This window comes from Phacochoerus africanus, chromosome 11 (assembly GCF_016906955.1).
Source record: "Phacochoerus africanus isolate WHEZ1 chromosome 11, ROS_Pafr_v1, whole genome shotgun sequence".
Lineage (NCBI taxonomy): Eukaryota > Metazoa > Chordata > Mammalia > Artiodactyla > Suidae > Phacochoerus > Phacochoerus africanus.
Genome location: NC_062554.1, coordinates 113,056,125 through 113,069,136, shown reverse-complemented (window position 1 = coordinate 113,069,136; position 13,012 = coordinate 113,056,125). Strand labels below are relative to the sequence as shown.

Genomic DNA, 13,012 nt, shown 5'->3' with positions numbered 1-13,012 from the left:
ATCCTTAACCCACTGAGCGAGGCCAGGGATCCAACCCTCAACCTCATGGTTCCTCGTCGGATGTGCTAACCACTGAGCCACGACGGGAACTCCCTGAAGGGCTTTTTGAATAACTGGATTTGGAAGGTTAAGAGAGAGGAAATACTGGGTGGTGGTCACATTAGTTACCAACCGGGGAGAGACTGAAATGGGGGAAGTGAGTAAATGGATTCCATAGCAAATACGTTTAATTTTAGGAGACTGCGAGACTCCTAAAATGGATATGTATGTGGAGATATCTAACAAAACCTCGAAAGTGTGATCAGGGGAGAGAACAAGGCTGGAGTATAGATTTGGGAGTCATCAATATATAACAGTTTAGAACAGCTCACATTTTTAGACATGGTAGTTGAAACCTAGGTGGGAGAATGAGATTATCTAAGAAGATGGTAGAGAAGACGACTGAGGGTAGAAAATCCCTCTTCAGGGCAGACAGAGGACAAGCTTATGAAGAAAAAGAAGAAGGGAAAGAGAAGGAAGAGCGAAGGAGCAATGCTGAGGGAAACCAGAGAAGAACTAGGAGATGGAGGGGTCGTGGAAGCTAAGAAAACAGTTTTAAGGAGGATGTGGTCAACATTGTCAAATGACACAAACCAATCATGTAAGGTTAAAGCTAAGAAATAGCTCCTGGAGTTGGCATCTAGTGAGGCTGTCTGATATTTGGGGAATAGAAGTTTTAGTGTCCCAGGTAAGGTAGAAACCAGTGAGGAGTTAAGTGAATGGGAAGTGGAAAGGGTAAGTGTAAACTCCTCTTTCTAGAAACTTGAAGAAGGGCTACATGGGGAAAAAAAGAACTTTTTTTTTTTTTTTTTTTTTTGCTTTTTAGGGCCACACCTGTGGCATATGGAGGTTCCCAGGCTAGGGGTTGAATCAGAGTTGCAGCTGCTGGCCTACACCACAGCCACAGCAATGCCAGATCTGAGCAAGGCCTGTGACCTACACTGCAACTTATGGCAATGACGGATCCTTAACCCACTAGGCAAGGCAAGGGATTGAATCCGCATTGTCATGGATTCTAGGGTTCCTTACTGCTGAGCCACTACGGGAACTCCCAAGAAGGACTATTCGATGGGAGAGCCTTCAGCATGTTTATGAGCTAAGAGGAAAGACCAGCAGAGAGAAGGAAACTAAACATATTTGGGAGAAAGAAGGACAATGGGGTAAAATTCCTTAGAGAAGACAAGAGTAATGGTATCAATAGCACAGGGATAGTTCCCAAGTCTCTACAGTTAATAGGTGGCAGAACTACCTAGAGTTGACAGGGAAGACTACTCATCATTCCCATTTTAAAGATAGAAAAATGAATCCCAGAGGAGGAAGAAATTTGCCTCAAACCACCCAGCGTAGGACTTGGAAGAAGAGATCCTATTCTCTATACCTTGTCACACGACTTCCTATCCCATAAGGGTCCCTTTATATCTGTTTAGAGCCTTGGCCACCCCGCAGGAACCTAGGAAAAGCTGGATGTCTGAGTTCCAGAGAGAGGAATTCAGGGAGGGTCTTACAGCACATTCTGGGAAGGGGTGGCTTTTGGGAGAGGTATTGGGGAGGAGAAGACAGAGCTGGGAGAAAAGCAAAGGCACCTCCACCCAGGCAGCAGCTGCTCCCAAATATGTCACAACTTGTCAAAGAGGCAGAAATAGAAGCTGTCCAGAGACTAGAAGGGGGGTGGGGTGGCATGTTAGTGCTCTGAGCCCACACGGAGGGCAGAATGGAGAGGCTGGAAGGGAAGGGGGACAGGCAGGGGCAGGGGCAGGGGCTGTTCAGAGGTGAATATGACAAAGAAGGCCAAGCAGTTCTAGGTAGGCTGAAATGAGTCCAGAGAACATACTGGCTGCCTTTCAGTGAGACTGAGTATGGAAGCAGAAGCGGAGATGGGAAAGAGACAAAATAGCCAAGGAAACCTACCCTCTCTGATCCCATCTTTAGAGCTAGGTCTGGTTGAAACAACACTCTCCTATCCCGACCCCAAGAGCACTTCCTCTAGTCCCACATGCTGAATCAGAAAAAGAAAGTCACCTCTCAAAGGGCCAATCTAGCCTCTTGATTTACCAACAGGGGAGTTGAGAACCAGAGAGGGGAAATGACAGAAATGTGTCCTGAATCCTTGCCCAGGGTTCCTTCTTCCTCTCTCTCTGAACTTTCTGACAGTAACTGTCTCAACCAGGAGCTGAAATGCCCAGCCCATAGGAGCATAGGCTACTCTTTAGAAATCCTCACCTATCATTCCACAGACCCTCAGGTTCATATTGCAACACATGCTCTGCTGAGTCTGGGTCCAGTTATTTTAAAAACTAGCTCTGTGCTTTGTGTCTACCAATCACCTCTCCATGACTCTCACTCCCTGAGGACCCATCCTCTTCCACCTCCAGACCTGCACTTCCCTACCCCAAAGCCAGAGATTTTTGATGAATGAGCCTGGCTCTGAGCTCCAGATTCCAGCCTGGGACGGATTTCCCAGTGGTTATTTGATGCTCAGTTTTCAATGGAAACAATGTGTGGCCTCCGGAGGCCTGGGGCCCTCCCCTCCCCCTCATCTCTCTACCCTGACTCCCATCTGCCTCCAGACCTCTCCTCCTGTCTCGAACCTTTAAGATTCCCCTCCCTGGTCTAACCAGCCTATTGTCTCTCACCCTACTCTTGGATCTTCTTCCCACCTTTCCATCGTTACCTCTCCTAATGTCTCCCTGAAACCTAGAGCACCTCTAATTCCCTCAATGCCCCCCACCTGTGGCCTCAGGTCCACCTGGAAAGCATGTACTTACTTGCAGCACCCTTCACCTGTCAGCCTCAGAGAGGGAGAAGAGGCAACTTTATTCAGCCCTGAGGCCCAAGTTCAATCAGTACACCGCTTCATACTTCTGACATTAGTGCTCTGTGCACCCCTGAGGAAGTCACTTCCCTACTCGGGCCTCAGTTTCCCAGTATGTAAAAGGAAGAAGGTGCTCTAGCTGATCCTTAGACTACCTTACAGCTCTGACATTCTGTGATTCTGTGGGCTGTTCCCACCCTGTGACAAAGCTGCTGCCCCACAAGTAACTCTGAATTGCGTGCCATGTTCATGCATGTAGGCCCTATTGAAATGTACATGCATGCCCGCCACCCAACTCCTACCTGGTCCTCATCCACAATACCAGAGAATCAGCCTAGGAAAACAAAATATGGAGCCTGTTTGGAGAAGCCAGAGGCTCTCACCCTTCCAGAACTTTCCCCTTCAGCCTCTATACCCAGGCATGTGAGACCCTAGGATGAGAAACTTGTTTTGATGACAGCCAAGCAAACCAGCAGCCCAGGCTGGCCCCCCTGCCAGGTCAGTAGGGACTGGAAGATACTGGGAGTCAGAGAGGTGGGACTGGGAAGGAAGGAGTCAGGTGGAGGGGATTTCTGAGCATTCTGAAATCCAACCACTACCACGCAAATGAGATCAGCCCAGCATGCAAATAGGCAGAATCAAGTTGAGACAGTCAGAGTCGGAGCACAAACAGCCTGGCCCCAGAGCTCCAGCTGGGGAGGCTCCCTTCCTCTTGAGGGAGTGGGACTGCTATTGGAGGAGGCTGTAGTAGGAGCAGGGGGCCCTGAGTGCCCAAGCCAGCAGGGGTGGGGATTAGGGTCTGACGCCCTGCTGTCAGGTTAGAGCTGATGGATCACCGCTGATGGCAGAGCACAAAGGCTGTACTGTGCTTGGCACCAATGTGTTCCTATCCATCAGAGGGCAGCTCGCATGGGGTGGAGGAATCTGCAGGGGGAGCCTCTAGGGGCAGCTTTTCCACAGCTCAGCTCTAACAGAGGAACAAGGTGAGTGAGTAAAGGGCCAATCCCCACCCCCTTTAGGTTTCTGAGGTCAGAGACACCTGGGCAGCACTATCAGTTCTGAAAGGGTCAGTGCCCCACAGCTGAGACTTGACATGAATAAATTCCACTTACTTGGAAGACATACACAAACACACCCACAGACAGGGATTCATGGAAATGCAGGCATACAAGGTCACCCTAAGCTCCCAGTCTTGCCCTCACATTTGGTCAGAGGCAAACATCATAGAGACAAAGGCCAAACTCACACTCAACCTGAGGGCAGGTGCTGAGCTTATTTGCCGCTCTTGCCGAGGTCCAGTCTTGCTTTGGAATGAATTGAGTTGAGCAGAGAAAGGGGTAAATGAACAAATTCCTTCTCTGGATTATATTCTCTCTTTTCCTAGCCTACTCTTTTATCACCTATTACTTTCTACCTTGATTAGATCACTTTGCATAATGTCTTCCTCACTGATCTTCGAATACCTGGCGAGCGGAAAGATGATGTCATATTCACATCAGTGACTCTGATACCCAGCACAAGGTGCATAATATATGTTCCTCGAATGAAAGAGTGAATGAATACACACATGGGGTGGGGCCAGGTTTTCCCTCCCCCATTCCTGCTGCTCTGGTGCCTTGGAGACAATGGGGATGGCTAGGGAAATAGCCTGAGGGAAAGGCCAGGAGTGAGGAAAGGACAAAGCAAGGAAGAGGACAAGCATTTTGGGGGTGTTTCCCTGTGCCACGTGCCTGTTCATTAATACAATAACCATTCCCTTCGTGTAAACATGTACCATCCCTTTACCAGCTGAAACACGCATCCTTTCCCAGTTGAATCCATCCTCTTGGCTGAGTGTCTTGTACAGACCTTCAGCACCTCACTCCTGGATCACTGTCATGGTCTTCTATGCAGTCTCTTTGTCTCAGTTTTCAAGACCCTCCAGGCTGCCAGGTGGGCCTCCTCCCCTCTCCACAAACTTGTCCAATCACCCACTTACCTGAACCCTGAGCTCCATATAAATCCAGCTACCCAGTGCTCCCTCTCCTCTTCTCATCCAAATTCTCTTCTCCAAGATCCAGCCTAGTCCTCTCCTCCTCCTCAAAGCCTTCCACAGAGATTCTAGTCTTTGGTGGTTTTGATTTTCTATAAACTTAAACACTCATTTGATGAACCCACTCATTTGTAATTGATCATGGCCCCTATGTTTACTGCTGAATTAAAATAGCTCTCTCCTGCACTATAATTTTACATTCACACGGTATCCACACCCACCGAGAGAGTAAGATTCTGGAAATCATCACAGAACAAGCCCAGTTCTCCTGCTGCCATTTTTAGAGCATGTGGACATACTGTTCAAGGGTGAGGCAGACTGGATCCCAAAAGAACAAAACAACACAATTTCTGGGTTTCCATAGTAATTTCTTTTTCTCCTTTTTTATAGGGCCACACCTGCAGCATATGGAAGTCCTGGGCTAGGGGTCGAATTGGAGCTGCAGCTGCTGGCTTATACCATAGCCACAGCAACACCAGGTCCAAGCTGCATCTGCAACCTATGCTATAGCTTGCAGCAACGCCAGATCCTTAACCCACTGAGGGAGGCCAGGGATCAAACTTGCATCCTCACAGACACAGTGGTGGGTCCCTAACCTGCTAAGCCACAGTGGGAACTCCTTTTTTTTCCATAGTAATTTCACTGCCACTGTTTCCCTCAGGGCTCAGAGGACAAGAGTGTAAACCGAGGTAAGGATTTTCTTTTCTTTTTTTTTTTTTCTTGGTGGGATTTGTGTTAAAAATATAGATTCTTTTTCAGTTTATCTAGTCAGGATTAAAGCAAGGTTATAGCCTACAGCCCCCATGCTGCCACTTTTTATTACACTTTTTTCATCTCAAAGGCCAAGAACCAAATTATAGACCTTGCTACTCCACCTCGACATGCTTGGGTTTTGAAAAAAAAATTGTCTAGTTATGTCCCTTCCTTATCTCTGTTCCTTACCCTGAAAGGACACCAGCATTTTCCTGGCTCCTCAGCACAACGAGAGGAAGGAAAGCCAGGTTTTTCAAGCTCCATTCAGATCTTACCTCCCCTGTGACATCTTCCCTGAATCCCCAGCACAATCTCTCTTCCTCTTACTGTCCTTGTCACTGGTTAGAATATCTGTCTCATCTGTCACAGGAGAAGGGATCAGACGTAGTCCAAACGGTCCTAGGGGGAAAAACTGGGACCAAAGGATAGAAGCTAGAGGGAGCAGACTGCAGTTCAAAACCCAGAAGGCCTCCCTTCACATCAGTGGAATGGGCTGTCTTGTGAGGTCAGCAGATAACTGGATAATGGGAAGGGGATTTGGACATCAGGGGTTGGGGAGAACTCAGTGGCCACCAGTGTCTACTAGACAGTAAGGTCCTCAAGGGCAGAGACCCTGCCTTGGGCATCCCTGTAATCCTTCAGCTGTAAGACTGAACCTTGTTCATTGCCTGATCCTTGTTCACCTTCCTGTATTGGGAGCACTGTCCTCTTAGACTCCAAGGTCTCTGCTGAGAGGTGACTATGGACTGAGAAGCCCAAAGTTTAAGTAGTCCTCCTCCACCTGACATTTGAACTCAGCACAATATATATAAAACTAATGGCTTTGGAGTCCCCTGGCGGCACAGTGGGTTTAGGATCAGTCATCACTGCAGCAGCTCAGATTGCTGATGTGGCACGGGTTTGGTGCCTGGCCCAGGAACTTCCACATGCTTGGGGCACAGCCAAAAAGAAAACGAAAACAAAAAACTGAAGGCTTATGTGGGAAGACCACAACAATCAAGCCAAGTGGTAAGGAGAGGGCATATTAAATGGAGTTTGTAGGTGTCTGTTTTCTCTCCTTCCCACCACACCCACAGTAAGGAGCCAGGAAAACCCTAGTATTTGAAAGGGGTAGGAGACAAACTTGAAGAGGTGACATAGGAGGACAAAACAAATGATTCAGGGTGAGAAAGGGCCTAATAGATCTTGACCTTGCCATTGTGGGGAAGGTGGTGATGTGCAGACTGTAAATTCTAATCTTTGCTCTGACCCTGGCCAGCTGTATTAGAGAGAAAACTTCCACTGACCTCTGGCAAAAAGGAAAAACAGAACCAAAATATTCCTCTTGCCTCAATTTATCCCCAATCACATGAGACCTAAGAGCATGATGTCAAAGCTGCTCTGAAACCCCAAAATTGAGTTCATTTGCCCACATTTCAATCCTTCTTACCCAGGACACTGAGTACCAATACCTGCCTCTAATTTGAAGCACTCTCACCCTCTGGGAGGGGGATCTTTTAAAAGAGTCTCATCTGACTGACACAGTCTGGGTAAGGTGCTGTGAGGAAGCAGGGCGATGCATAAACTGACTTCTCCAGGCCCCTTCTAGCCTACACCTACCCCTTCCTTCTTTCTCCCCGCCCCCCCCCCCCCACTGGGCTTCTTTGGGACTGGCGAGTAGGCAGGCCGCCCAGCTAGGAGTAATTGAAAGGAGCAGATGAGAGGAGAATGTGTGTCCTCCCCCACCTCCCCAGCCCCCATGGGGGCTGCAGAGAAATGAAAACTAATCAAATTACACCGTATGGCCTCCTTACCCGTGCACAGGAGCCTGCTGGGGGCAGGCTGGCTGTGGGGAGGGGGGGTGCAGGGGGAGAGGGAAGGGGAATCACATCTAATCCACTGTAAACGTCTTGATGTGCAGCAACAGCTTAGAGGGGGGCTCAGGTTTCTGTGGCGTTGGCTATATTTATCTCTGGTTCCATGCCAGCGGGGAGGGTTTAAATGGCACCCAGCAGTTGGCGTGAGGGGCTGCAGGAGCTTGGGGGCTGGTGGCAGGAACAAGTCTTTTCTGACCCCATGGAGCTGTATGAGACATCCCCCTACTTCTACCAGGAACCCCACTTCTATGACGGGGAAAACTACCTGCCCGTCCACCTCCAGGGCTTTGAGCCACCAGGCTACGAGCGGACTGAGCTGAGTCTGAGCCCTGAGGCCCGAGTGCCCCTGGAAGATAAGGGGCTGGGGACCCCCGAGCACTGCCCAGGCCAGTGCCTGCCGTGGGCATGTAAGGTGTGTAAGAGGAAGTCCGTGTCTGTGGACCGTCGGCGGGCCGCCACGCTGAGGGAGAAGCGCAGGCTCAAGAAGGTGAATGAGGCCTTTGAGGCCCTGAAGAGGAGCACCCTGCTCAACCCCAACCAGCGGCTGCCCAAGGTGGAGATCCTGCGCAGCGCCATCCAGTACATCGAGCGCCTGCAGGCCCTGCTCAGCTCCCTCAACCAGGAAGAGCGAGACCTCCGCTACCGAGGCGGGGGCGGGCCGCAGCCAGGGGTAAGTGGCTGTCCCACCCCCCTGCCCTGGGGGCGGGGGCACAGGAGGCACCCAGACAGCCTCGGGGACCCCATGGTGGGGCTCGGTCAGATGGATGAACAGGAGCCAGGCAGGGTCTGAGAAGGCTTCAAGGTGCCTGCCTTTGTTAGAGCAGGGCTGCCCAGCTGACCTCCTGCGTCACCGTGTCCTTTCCAGATAAGATGAAGGCAGTGGGGAGGAGAAGCGTGTGGAGGGGGTGGCACAGGACCGAAGGAAGGATCCAGGAGCAAGTCCAGATGGAGCTGGATGAGGGAGAAGATTCACCCCCGGGCCTGGGGACAGGGCCTAAAAGGCAAGGCCAAATGTCCCTGAGAAGACTGCTTTTCCCCTCACCCAACCCCATCTTGGGTATGGCTGACAGAAAGAAAACCCACCCAGTCTCTCGCGTGACACCTGCACAAAAGTGGCCCTGGTTTGGCTGGACATTCTGCCTCCTTCATTCTGCCTCCTTATCCCAGGGTCAGGAAACCACAGACCCCCTTAAGCTGAGTGTCCTGTGAGGGCAGAATTGTAGCCCAGAATGGATGCTAGGAAAGACCTTGAAGCAGGGGTTCTGTGGCCTGACAGAGGCGTTGAAAGGAGCTGATTTTGAAGATTCTGGAATAGGAGGTTGGCTGGATTGGATGGTTCAGACTGTGGTCCACCTTCCACAGTCCAGTTCCCCTGCCCATTGGAAAGAGACAAAGAGACACTGCTAAGAACGGCTGAGCCCTGACCTTGGGCCTTCACCCTATCTTGCAGGTGCCCAGTGAATGCAGTTCCCACAGCGCCTCCTGCAGTCCAGAATGGGGCAGTGCACTGGAGTTCGGCCCCAACCCAGGGGGTAAGTGAGGCCAGGACCCTGGTTACTTTGACTCAAGTCCCACAGTCTATCTGTAGGTCCAGTTCTCCCCTCTTACCTTACACCCTGCTCCAGTCCTCTTTCCTTGGCCTCTCTAGGGACCTCTTGAACCCTGGGCCTCAAACGGTGAGCTAGGAGGCCCGGTGCCTCCCTGAAGCCTTGCCCAGCTAAGGAGTAGTCTAGGCCTCCTGCAGCTCCCTAGTTGGTGCCTGATGGCTGACCTTCTCCACGGAGAGGATAATGTCCCTGCCCAGGGGGTCCCTGGGAATTGCTGAGTCAGGGCTGCAAAACTGGTACCGCAAAGGGCAGTTCCGGTATCCCAGGATACACCACTCTGGCTCCACCTAGGAATAGCTGCTTCCAAATTCTAACCCCAGCAGGGGATTTCCGAGAGGACACACTTGCATTCTCTCTCTCTCTCTCTCACACACACACACAATCACGTGCATATAGCATCGGGAAAAGCATGGGGCCGGGAAAAGGACTCTGAGCTTTTCTCACTCATCTGTCCTGGAAAACCTGTGCCACTCCAAAGAGCTCAGCCTCTGCCTTGAGTCTTGAGACCCTTTCATTACCCAGGTAACATCTTTCTACCTTCTCCTTACAGATCATCTGCTCACAGCTGACCCTACAGATGCCCACAATCTGCACTCCCTCACCTCCATCGTGGACAGCATCACAGTGGAGGATGTGGCTGTGGCTTTCCCAGATGAAACCATGCCCAACTGAGACTGTCTGCCAGGATGGGTGTGCGTGAGAGCCCCCCGCAAGGCTGGCCACAGACGGCACCACTTCTGCAGCAGGGCTCTCCTAAGCCAGTTGTCCTGCTGCCAGGAAGCCAGCCCTGGGGTTGCCAAATGCCAGACTAACCCCCTCCTCATCCATATAAGGTTAGCCCACCGCCCAGAGAGGGAATGGATGCTCTCATTTATCTGACTCCTTAGAGCAGAAAGCAGTTCTGTTTCCAAGGGGATAAAACAGGGGACCAGAGTGCCCCCTTGCGTAAGCCCCCCTGGCTCAGGGGACAAACTCAGGAGCTTCCCTTTGATCATAATGCAGCCTTCAATTCCACCCCCTCAAAAGAAACAGTTTGAGAGACGAAGAGTGTCTTGACCTGGACAAGCTATGCACATCTCCTGTTCGTGTCTCTTCCTAAGCCAGTGGCTAGGCTGGGCCTGCCCTGAATTGAGAGAAGAAAAGGAGAGGAACAATCCTCTATTCCCAAGTCCCTGGGGGGCCAAGCTTTTGCAGTGAATATTGGGAAACTTCCAGTGGTTTTATGTTTTGTTTTGTGTGTTGTTTGTAAAGCTGCCATCTGACCAAGTTCTCTTGTGCTGAAGTTGCCAGGGACAGGCGGGGGGGGGGGGGGGGGGAGACGGGGGCAGGGGCTCCTGGGGTGATTTGTTAACTAAGCATCGTGTGGTTTTGCCATTGTTTTATATATTTTTTGCTAACTTATTTGGATTTCTTTTTTAAAAAATGAATAAAGACTGGGTGCTAGAGGAGTGTCTGTAATGATATAGAGGGAGGAGATGACTGCTGCTATAGACTCTTCCACCTAAGTGGTCCAGACCCATCCAAGGGGCAGGGCTTGTGGGGCAGATGGGACTCCAAAAGCATCAGAGGCACCGCAATGCTGGTAGTCACCAGGTGCTGGGGCCCCTGCTCTTTTTATCACTATAAAAGGAACCAGGTTTGGTCCATTGGCTGAGTGAAGACAAGATTCTACAGAAATCCTTGTGGGACATGCAGGAAACACCACTGAACATTCTGTTGCACTCTAATTCATAGACACTGTTCACAGTCTACAGCATTCCATTTCATAATCCCAATAGGACCATTCCCTTTCAATTAACTGAGCATGCTCAAATGACTAGCACTCAGCCCACAGCCAGCAGATGGGGTATAGAGCTGGAATTTGTGGGTTTCCTCTCTCTAATCCCTGCCTCTCCTCTGGTTGCCTGTGCCATTACTGGAGGCCCTGTGAGGAATTGGAGGAGTGATTAAATCAGGGTGATTGGGGTCAGACACTGTCACTTTCTTGCAGGCCAACTAGCATGTCCCCCTCACCACACCCTTCCATTCCTCCAGGCTGCAGGGGATTCTAGTCCCTGTCTACAGCTCAGAGGATGAAGACAATTCTGCTGGGGGTAAGGGAAGGGGCTTACCAAGAACAATCAAGGGAAACTAAGCTGGGACTCTCTTTACAAGGGATGCTATTTTCCAAAGGCTGGCTTCCCAAGGGGGAGAAATTGGTGTGTGAACGGAACACAGAGAATTTGGATAGACATCCCATAATATTAACTGCAGAGGCACCAGGAGCTAGATAGAATTTGAATGGACTAAAAACTTTATGGATGCCAACTGTTTCAAGCTAAGTGTGTTTGGCTTGCTGCAAATTGCAAATTTCAGAATCATTACAGAAGTCAGGGGATTCAGAGTATGGTACATTTCATCCTCCATTCAATTCTTGAGGGCCCTTTCCAACAGACTTAACCCAGTTTTACCAGCCAGGCTCTGGTGCCTATTCTGCACCTGCTCTGGGCTCAGCTGGGCCGTTCCTATCACACCTGCCCTAGAGACTTGCTCCTGGAGACAGGAGTGGACACACTGCTCTGAATTTTTCCAGAAACTCTGGAGCAAAAACAGAAGCGAAAGGAGAAGGAAGCCTCAGAGTAGGCTCACAGAACTCATATGGGGGTGCAGAAGGACGGGTCCCCCCAGGGCTGGTTTGTCCCAAACCACCAGTCAGGGCTGGGACTACTGGAATCATAAACTGGCCTAATCTGTCCCTGTTTATCAGATTTTCTTCTTGGGTTTATGTCACTGTTTACAGCTGTGAACAGGACATGTTACCTGCCATTTCAGTAAATGACAAATGTTGCCTGTCATCAAACCATCAGCCACTGTGGTAGAAAGATGCGCCCCTGAAGGGAATCCAGACTGGAGAAAAACAGGAAGCATTGTGTATTTCAGATACTGACACTAGATTGTTAAGGTGCATATCTAAGTTTCAATTAAGTCATTTCAACGAGCCCAGACTCTTGCATCTTCCCATAAATACATAGAAAAGCACTAAAACCACGCCTGTTTTTTTGTGATTAGCAGTAATCTTTGATGCTTGACTACATGGTTTGTTTTGTTTGTTTGTTTTTCAACAAAAACTCCCATATGATCTGGCTCCTCCCTTACCTCTTCAGAGCTGAGAGATTATCTCCTTGGCTATAGTTCTCCGTAAGGTCCCCAAGAAGAACATCTCTCATGACTTCTACGCTGTGCATTTTTCTTCAGTTGACACAGTCTTACCTTCTTGGAAGGGCTATGGAGGAACACCTAAGCTCCAAGAGGGGTACTCTTAGCTCTCCCTGGCTCACTGCCCTTGGAGATGAGGAGGGCAACATATGTAGGTGCAATGTCTTGGCTCTCAAAAATCTACATTCACTCCCTTATTATCCACCCAAAATAATGAACTACCCATTCAAGGGGGGGGGCGTATTCTCCCCTCAGGCTCATTTCCTCTGCTCCTGGCACCTCCCAAGCTCTTAAGGTGGATACAGTCCTTTGCCTTCAATTGCCCTCCTCACTGGGGGAATTGGGCTGGCCAAGAAAGGCACTCCTCTCTTTTAAGGAACCTGACAGGCTCTAGGGTTGCTGGATATATTTTTTGTATATTCCTCTTCAGTTATGTCAATTGGAACCCGAGGTTCATAATCTATTATGAATGAAGCTCTCAGCAATGGCTTTGTTCCTGACTAGTCACTGTCTACTTATTTATTCTTTAGAGTCTTTACATCCTTAAGCTTCCCGCTAGGAAGGAACAATTTGCTAGAACTGCACGTATATGAAATGGCAAACTTTGCCAAACTGACGCCCAGCCTGACTATATTCACAAATAAACACTTGTCATCAAAGCATAGGGACTTTCTTAAATTAACAAATGCTTAACCTTCACAACTGAATTAAAGACTCC

General features: G+C 49.8%; 1 protein-coding gene across 1 annotated transcript; it reads left to right on the top strand.

The window, feature by feature from the left end:
- Positions 1-7,607: 7,607 nt before the first annotated feature.
- Positions 7,608-10,544, top strand: MYOG (myogenin). The gene is made up of 3 exons (XM_047752918.1): positions 7,608-8,162; positions 8,943-9,024; positions 9,650-10,544. The coding sequence occupies exons 1-3, from the start codon at positions 7,617-7,619 to the stop codon at positions 9,769-9,771; spliced, it is 750 nt and encodes a 249-aa protein (XP_047608874.1). The 5' UTR covers positions 7,608-7,616; the 3' UTR covers positions 9,772-10,544.
- The last annotated feature ends 2,468 nt before the right edge of the window (positions 10,545-13,012 follow it).

What these genes read in the sequence shown, in the direction of transcription:
- MYOG (XM_047752918.1), top strand. Translation starts at nt 7,617, where the DNA reads ATGGCACCCAGCAGTTGGCGTGAGGGGCTGCAGGAGCTTGGGGGCTGG. An exon ending in GGGGCGGGCCGCAGCCAGGG is followed by an intron (nt 8,163 to 8,942) that starts GTAAGTGGCTGT and finishes CCTATCTTGCAG; the next exon opens with GTGCCCAGTGAATGCAGTTC. An exon ending in GTTCGGCCCCAACCCAGGGG is followed by an intron (nt 9,025 to 9,649) that starts GTAAGTGAGGCC and finishes TTCTCCTTACAG; the next exon opens with ATCATCTGCTCACAGCTGAC.